Source organism: Sinocyclocheilus anshuiensis, unplaced genomic scaffold, assembly GCF_001515605.1.
Source record: "Sinocyclocheilus anshuiensis isolate Anshui unplaced genomic scaffold, SAMN03320099.WGS_v1.1 scaffold7, whole genome shotgun sequence".
NCBI classification, from domain to species: domain Eukaryota; kingdom Metazoa; phylum Chordata; class Actinopteri; order Cypriniformes; family Cyprinidae; genus Sinocyclocheilus; species Sinocyclocheilus anshuiensis.
In genome coordinates this window covers 998665-1007362 of record NW_015549582.1, presented here as the reverse complement: position 1 = coordinate 1007362, position 8698 = coordinate 998665, and the positions used below count along the sequence as shown (strand labels likewise).

Genomic DNA, 8698 nt, shown 5'->3' with positions numbered 1-8698 from the left:
AGTCTAAGGCCAGGTTTCTTTTTCTCTTTCCCACAGCAGAAGTATTGTTGACCCGGGGCAGACGACATCCCAATAAAGTAAACCGAGTTTAATGAAGATGTTTGATGAGTGATTTTCAGCTGCAGCGTGATCAAGGAGAGATTGGAGTGATGCTGTGCTGTTTAAGCTGCTATCGGGGCTGTAGGGGTCTTTAGAGAGCCTGTCTACTGCCCCCTACTGGACATCTCTAGAGGATGCATCAGGGGTACTGGAGCTCAGAGGGGATGGACACTCTGCCTCACTCTCTTTCTCGCTCACACACACACACACACACACACACACACTGACACTTTGATCTTCTGACACTTTGACCTAGAATCCCCCGCCCCTCCTTCAGTCGAGCACGGCCTTCTGTCTCGTACTTACTCTGCAAGCCCTTTCCGTCAGTCTGCTCCGTTGCATTCACCGTAGTGTGACTTAGGTCTCCCCTGAAAAGACTCTGTGACAGTGGCATCGGAATCCTTGTCTCCTATGAATGTATTCCTCCCTCTCTTTTTCCCTGTCTTTCTTCCTGGTTCGTCCACTGGACTTCAGACTCTTCTTAAGAAGACGTTATTTTGCCCAACCATCTTTCTCTCTGACTTCTTTCCAATCTGACGTTCCAAAACAGACAAGAAGACTGCATTTATAATCCACGCTCAAAATTCAGCCATTTTGCCTTTTGGTTTTCTTTTTTTTTTTTCTTTTTTCAGTGCAAATAAAGATAGAATGATGTTGAAAAAGCGTCTACATATAGATTATGAGAATTCAGATGATGGTTTGTAAAATTAGAATTAATTTAGTCAAGAGGTTTATTGTGTATTAAATTAAGTTTTATTCTAATGTATAGTTTCATTTTTAAATAACATTGTAGATTTCTTTATAAACCATCGGTTAGAAAGAGAAAAATCTCTCAGAGTGCATATGAATTGCCTCAGAATAAGAAAAAAGTTCAGCATACCTATGGATTTTGTTTTCCTTGGTCCAGTAGTTTCGGAGAACCTGATTTTGTTTAGTTGTGGTTAGTAAAATGAAATGCTGGTAGATTGTAAATACCAATAATGGAGGGGAATTTTTTTCGTATTATATTTATTTTTTATTTAGTTTTTCGGTATATTTCCCCTTCCTCCCCTCAAAGTCTGGTCTTAACTGTTTCTGGAATGAGGGCGAATTTCTCACGACGAGCATGTTCGTTTGGCAGGAAGATGAGTATGTGCTGATTCATATGGTACTAAGGAAGGGGAGCTGGGGTGAGGTGGTCCTTCTTTCCTGGGTGGGGGTCTGGGAGGGTTCTGTGTGTACAGTGTACAGATACTCGCTTGCTTCTAAGCCTTTAGCCGGGAGCCCCACCGGAGGAACCCAACACAGCCATAAACTCAACACTGAAGCGTGCTTTCTTTGTTGTGTGGAGTGACGTGCTTCATGCCAGACGCTATAGGTACAAGCAGAATCCGGTGTGTGTAAGAAAATACAACAAGCAATAAATATTACTTGAGATTTTGTTTTGTTTTGTAATTTTTGTACAGGACTTTTCAGGAGACACATTTATGCTCCCCGGTTCAAACTCAGTATTAAAGATAGATTTTTTTTTTTTATTATTATTATTATTATTGTGGTTTCTATTTTGAGAAAGACAAAAACAAGATGTCCAAATCTGCTTGTTCCTCAGTGAAAAGCAGGTTTTAGTTCTGGTGTAGCCAAAAAAAAATTTTTAATACATTTTTAAAAAGCAGCATTTATGTTTTGCGTGGCTATTCCTACATTCACATTAATGTTCACCGTCTTGAAAACCTCCGGATCAACGGTTCAGATTTGGATCAGCGGTCACTACAGGCACGTGAACTCTTAACGCTGTAATGTAGGCTACGCAATACAGTTTGTGTTTTCTAGCCTATTTGATGACGAAGCCAAGTTTCCTTGCCTTTGAATTGATCAGTAGACTTAAACATACCTTTCATTTCATATTTTGTCTCATGTCTGCACACGGTTTGTATCGGGGTTAGATTGTCAGGCTTTAGCTTTCGCTGAAAATATCGCCATGCCATCTGTGTTCAAGCTGGTGTGTTAAAAAAACAAAACAAACAAAAAAAAAAGTAGGCTACTACATGTTTTATTAAGTATATACTGTATGTACCAGCAGCAACTGAGGTTTGCAACGACCAGCTCTGTCATTATGCGCTGAAGGTGCCGTGGTTGTGTACAAATATAGCCTACCTGGTGTTTTGGTATAGCTTTAGCTTTTCCTTTTGAACGCTGTAATACAAATTTGATTTCACATTGTTTGGGTGAAGCGTCACTCTGCCCACCATTCAAAACTTTCTGTGTCCTTTGAGAAACACCTGCATTCTCGTGTGGGATAAAAACTTGATTTAATAATCGAGTTCAGTGAACCTGCTAACATTTGTCGACTAAATCGAGTACTCCTTTATTCCAAGCTTTTTTGATCACAATTTTGATGAATGTTGGATGCCTTGAACAAGGACTGTCATCCAGAAGCATCTATACTATCATATTGGAGAATAGCCAGTTTTGAGGTCGCACATGTAGCCTACCACTACCCTCTGAAAAGTCCAAAGATTGTCAAGATTTTGAAATAAATATAAGCCATGATATGAAGGTGGTGCAGAGTTTTCTAGTCTTTTTATCAGTGCTAGTGCAAAAAGAGCCATTTGTCCTAAAATACAGAAATAAATGGAATCGTAACGGCTATTGAATTTCCTAAAATTGTCTTTACCTTACCTTTTGGGTTTTTTTCTGAGACTTTAAATGTCTTTTTGTATAGTCTGCCAATTTCTTAGAGCTAAATGCAACAACCTTGAAATGCTAACACTTAGCATATTGCCTTAGATCTGTTTTACTGTCTTGTAAATTACAAAAGTTGTCTGTATTATATTTGTATAGTGAATCATTGACAGGATCGACCCAGTTCTTTACTGCTCATCTATTGCTGGATACATACATACCTGTCTCTCTTTCTCCATTCCCTCACGCACCTGCACTCTCTCTCTTTCTCTCTCCTCCAGTCTCAATATTGCTCATTTTCCATGTTTTGTTTGTGATCAGTTGTGGGTTTTATTATTTGTACAGTCTGGATTTTACCTTCTCAGTTATGTGTGAGAATGAAGATGATGCAATGGGAAATCGAAGCAATATGTAATTTATAAGGACTTTTTGGAGAAAGCTTACAGTGTTGTGCTCCTGAGATGTATTTTTTTTCCCAGTTTTCTCACATAAACATCTCTGTTCATCCGCATCGATGTGTGTAATCTTAGTGTGAGCCTTTTATGCAAAGTTAGATATACCGAGAGAAATTTAAATACAGTTATGCAAGTTGTCAACTAATATGGCTTTGCTGATGCTATTTGATGTTGAATCAAATTGAATTGTAAATAAAGAATTCTGTTATTGCAACATTTATAAACATCTCACGGCGTATGTTTTCCATTTCGATTGTGTGATGCATAGATCTTTATAAAAGCTTTTATAGATTAAAAAAAAATTGTTATGGGATAATTACAAAGGTTGAATTAATAATACAGGTGCGTTTGCCTGTTTTTGCCAGTAAATGGATGAAGCGCCAAAAAATAAATAAAAATGAAAAGTGCCACATAACGTTTCTTCCCATGTAAAATTAAGATTATATACATTGACGGCAAAAAAAATCAAGACCTTGTGTTTTATTCAAGAGAATGTCAGAAAACACATTTATTAACACTTCTTCCAGTCTGACAATACACATATTTTGTTGAATTTATCTCTGCATATATGAGACACTTAACGGGATCTATATGAATAGAATAAAAACTATGATTCTGTTGTTCCTGGAGATAATTATGTGTACCTGATAATTTGTTTGGTTTAATAATAATTTATTTTGTTAAATATTTTTGTTAAAAAAAAAAGCGAAAGTTGCCTTGAACCCACAGAACTTTTTTTATAATTTGTAAACAATTTATTAAATAAGTATTATTATTATTATACTATATAAGTTTATTAGTAGTATTGCTGCTAATAATAATAATAATAATAATAAATATATTTTGTTATTTGTGGTAACTTAAAAAGTTTTAATATTTTATTTTTATTATATTTTGCTAAACAAAAAAAAATAAATAAAACAAAACTACAAAATAAATGTGACTCAAAGCAGAACCAAAGATTCTAAATAATTCATAACAATGATAGTTATTGTGCTTATTATTTAGAACAATTATGTTTTAGCTCAAACTGTATAATTGTGTTAAAGTTTTGAATCCTGCACCCAGACTTTATTTACCTTTTGCATTTTTTTTTTTTGTAATGTATAAAGCACAGTTGGCTGTGAGGTGTCAATGGTGCTGTGAAACTTCGTTTTCACGGAATTAAATCATCTACCGCAGATGCTTCGTCTGTTTTGAAACAATGTTCATGTCCCACTATTAAATGAATGCCGCTGATGACTTTCGATTTCACAAAGAGCCTCTAAACTGATCTCGTGCCATTCGCACCGTCGCCCGGTTAGGAGCGGTTAACAGTGCGCCTGCAGTAGTTAACACATTAGAGACTGTGCTGCATATGAAAGAGAGCTGTTCAGCGCTGCTACAATGTGTTAAAGTGCAATTCCCAGAGGATGAACCCAGGACTGACCAATGACAGCACAGATCCGGGAAAGGCATCCCCTCTCTAGTAGCTTTCTTACACTCAACCATATGTCTTCAGACCTGTCTCAAGCTTCACACACACAAGACCTCAGGCCATCTCTCCTGAACCGCCAAGTCAAAAGTTACCCAAACACTAGAGGAGGATCTCAGGACTTGCACAAGTCGCTATATGGTAAGAACATTTTGTAACCCATTTCACTCAACAATATTTTTCTAGTTTTGTTGACAGATAACTTATATGTGTGTTTTATTTTGCATTACCATTATGGATTTAAGCCCACTCTTCATGTGCAATAACCAGCTGAGGTCAGGAGTCTATGGCGCATGACACCTTTAATGCTTTTTAAAAGAGTTGGAAAGGCTTCATTAATGGTGACCTTTCTTGCTGACCCTCTGTTCTTAAACTGTAGTGTCACGACCCTCATGAGTCTCTGATAGTGGCGCGTTCGCGCACAGTTCCGTCTAGTGATCAGTTTAGAAAATGGCCAATCGGGGAAAAAAAGTAGGCAATATTGGAAATTGGTTAATTTACAACGCATGTTAAAAAATTTCTTTAAATTGACTTTCTGCAGGCAAAATTTGTCTATTTAGAAAGTCGTATTTTTGGTTTGTTTGTGTTGGAATTTTTTACTTTCTCAGTAGTAGGCCTACACTCCTAAAAATAAAGATTGGGATAACCAGATAAAAATGGTTCTTGATCTTCGCTGAACTTTTGCAAAGAACCATTGAAGAACCTTTCTTTTTAAGAGTGAAAATACGTCTCATTATGCTTATTTTGCTTTAATTTTGAATTAAGACAAAATAGGTCAATACACACTTAAAGAAAACAGCATACAATTAGTTGAATTGTTGTTTGAAATAATGAAGTCAAATCAAAGTTGTGCCAGACTGCAAGTTTTAAAGCTACAGATGGAGAAAATCTAAATGAAAATCTGAAAACTCCTAAAATCGAGAAGAAATTACTTTTATCAATAATTTAAAAAATGGGATGGAAACAAAGATATTTTTATATTAATGAAAATATTTTACAGCCTACAGTACTGAAAACAAACTGCAAGTGAAGTTCTCCTCGGATCCCCCCTCATCAGCTGTGGCGATGTCGGTGTCTCTCTCCAGTCACCCCGCAGTGAGGGACAGGAGTCTGGCTGTCTACCCGTCTATGCCCGGCGCGCACAGCATCTTCCATCCGCTCAAGTCTCTGGGCCGCATGGTGACCGACGCACAGACAATCATGCCGTTTAACTTCGCCGGGACTCCGTCTTTTTTTAGCCACAACAGCCATCAAACCGCGGCGTTCCATGAGCAGATTCTCAACGTGTCCAGCATGCCATATTTCCAGCACACGCAGCCGTCACAAAGCATGTACAACGGACATGAGCAGAGCACCGGCTGTCCGTCCGAGTTCAGCAGCCCGTCCAGTGGAAAGTCTTCTTCGGCTTCATCCTCTCCGGTTAAGGACAGTTTCAGCTGCCTGAAGGCCGCAGATACATCGCCAGAACACACGCGCACCTACAGTTTTACAGAGGAAGACCTCTTCACTGTCCTGTACGGATATTCCAAAAAACAAGGGCAAAATGTTGGACATGCCATATCTGGATTATCATTTCCTCTCAAAACAGGTATATAATAGTCATTTGAATTTATATAGCGCAAAGCAATTTTATTGTGCTGAAAAAACAAACAAACAGACAAACAAATCTGGCAGCATGTATTATGTTGCACACATACTGATAATGTGAATGAAATATTTTACGTTGTTCCAAGTACAATAAACATACCTTTCACTCTGTTTAAATGCCACATTCTTCTAGTTTTTCATGTTTAATTTCCAAAATTGTGTTTGTAACTCATGCTTTTTAAAATTAATTAGCTGATCGTCATATTCTACCTGTTGATACCGACGGATTTGAACTCCCAGATGGTAAATTAACTTCTTTCTTTCTTTCGTGAGAATTTCTAGTCTGACTCTGAAGGCAATTTCATGGAGTGTGTCTTGAATTTTTCAGGTTTATCGATTCTCCAAACTAATTGTGGAAGCCTTTCCCATTATGGAGTATTTGCTGATAAAAGCACAATTTCAAAAGGCACCAGGTTTGGACCGTTTCAGGGCAAACTAGTGAACACAAGTGAGATCAAAGCCTATGATGACAACACTCTCATGTGGGAGGTAAATAGCAAATTGAAAATAAATAAAAATTATAATTGAAATCCAGATTTTGTATAAAACGTCTGCCTGGAACACATGATTGACATAATGCATATAACTGTTTTCTGATATGAAATAGCTATATTAAAGCTATATTTTCTCTTCCTATGCACCAGCACTCCGGCGAGCGGCCGTTCAAGTGCAAACACTGCGGGAAAGCGTTCGCCTCTCACGCGGCCCACGACAGCCACGTCCGACGGACGCACTCCAAAGACAAGCCCTTCTCCTGCGATGTGTGTGGAACCACTTTCCAAGGAGCACAAGAGTTGAAATTTCACATGAAGACGCATAAAAGTACGAAGACATTTTAAGCTGCTTCCCGGGATTCCATTTAGCCTAAGTAGCCTAGTAGACGACTTTGAAATTTGAAAAGGACTGAAAATTATCGACATGTAAAAATATTTGAAACCGAACGGGAGATTAAGGGGTTAAATATTAATGATGTTAATAGCCTATATATATTTGTTGAATTCACATGAGCCATTTATTAACATAATAGGCTATATAGGCTTATCTAATAAAACCTAACTCTCTCCCCTCAGAACGACCACTTTTGGACAACACTGTTGTTCTTCCTGGAAACGAAAACACGCTCTTCCCCATAGATTCTTTGCATCCACAGAAACAGCTGGGAGACAATTTCTCTTTTCCCGGGATGAGCAGCATCACCTCCGAGTACAGACCCTGGAACTAATGCTTCATGAGTCTATGACTCTTTCTGTTATTCTGCCTTTTCTCAGCAAAGATGTCTTACGTCAATGTTATTTGCTATTGTGTATTTGATTTAACGTAGCCTAGTTAGCCTGCCTGTCCCCTAAGAAAATATGTTCGCTTTAATTTTATTATTTTAAAAGTTTTTTTTTTGTTAGTTTTTTTGCTATTTATTAAAATGTATTTGGCTAGAGAAATACGTGTTTTTGTACTTTTTAAAGTTAGCTGAAAGCAAATATATCGGCGTGTAATAGTGAGCTGCACAAACAAAGACAGTTAATAAAACCAAAGACAAAAATATTATTATTAATTAATATTATTAATTATTAACTAGCCTATTATTATTATTATTATTATTATTATTATTATTGTTGTTGTTGATTGTCCTGTTATCTATCGCTCTTTTCTATTTGTACAGTCTTTTTCATAAGCTGTACCTGCATGTCAGTGTGTGTCGGAACGTCTGCAAACTGAAAATTAAAATGTATGATACAATAAATATCTGTTATTATTTCAATGCTTTGGTTTTCCCTGCAACTTTCTGACAATTGAGAAAGGGATTCATGAGGGTTTGTGCTGATTTTAAAATAGCTGTGCGATTTGTTGCTTCCATATACGATTTTTAATTCAAATTGAACGAAATATTGGACTGTCCAAAAATATTATCTTTTTAATATTTATTAAACTTTAATTTTAATGCTATTTCCATATTATTAATATCAATTATAAGACTATAAAACGAAATACAACAGATTTCCACATTAAAATAAAAGAAGTCATTTGATAAGGGATGAAATGAATGGAGAAACACTAAATGCAACATCATGAAAACAGCAAACTCTAGACGTGACATCTCGGAAACAACCAACTCTGACATTGATTCTGAACGAGATAGATAGACAGACAGACAGACAAAATAGATATAGATAGACAGACAGACTAGATAGATAGATAGATAGATATACAGACAGACAGACAGACAGACTAGATATAGATAGACAGACAGACGTAATAGATATAGATAGACAGACAGACAGAATAGATATAGATAGACAGACAGAGACAGACAGACAGACAGACAGACAGACAGACAGACAGACAGACAGACAGACAGACAGACAGA

The 8698-nt window shown here is 37.0% G+C and overlaps 2 protein-coding genes across 2 annotated transcripts in view; both read left to right on the top strand.

Moving 5' to 3' along the window:
- Nucleotides 1–1740, top strand: part of LOC107657794 (nuclear receptor coactivator 2-like) — a 132989-nt gene extending 131249 nt beyond the window's left edge. Inside the window, exon 20 of the mRNA XM_016446038.1 lies at nt 37–1740. Coding sequence (XP_016301524.1) covers nt 37–51 — 15 coding nt within the window. The 3' untranslated portion in view covers nt 52–1740. The remainder of the gene's footprint in view (nt 1–36) is intronic.
- A 4014-nt stretch (nt 1741–5754) lies between these two features.
- On the top strand, nt 5755–7846 carry LOC107657793 (PR domain zinc finger protein 14-like). Its single transcript, XM_016446037.1, has 5 exons — nt 5755–6277; nt 6529–6579; nt 6665–6825; nt 6981–7158; nt 7407–7846. Exons 1-5 carry the CDS (start codon nt 5755–5757, stop codon nt 7556–7558), a joined length of 1065 nt encoding a protein of 354 aa, XP_016301523.1. The 3' UTR covers nt 7559–7846.
- The last annotated feature ends 852 nt before the right edge of the window (nt 7847–8698 follow it).

Excerpts from the sequence above, each read along its gene's own strand:
- LOC107657793 (XM_016446037.1), top strand. The coding sequence starts at position 5,755 with ATGTCGGTGTCTCTCTCCAGTCACCCCGCAGTGAGGGACAGGAGTCTG. Across the intron at positions 6,580-6,664 it reads CGGATTTGAACTCCCAGATG|GTTTATCGATTCTCCAAACT; the intron begins GTAAATTAACTT and ends TGAATTTTTCAG. Across the intron at positions 6,826-6,980 it reads ACAACACTCTCATGTGGGAG|CACTCCGGCGAGCGGCCGTT; the intron begins GTAAATAGCAAA and ends CCTATGCACCAG.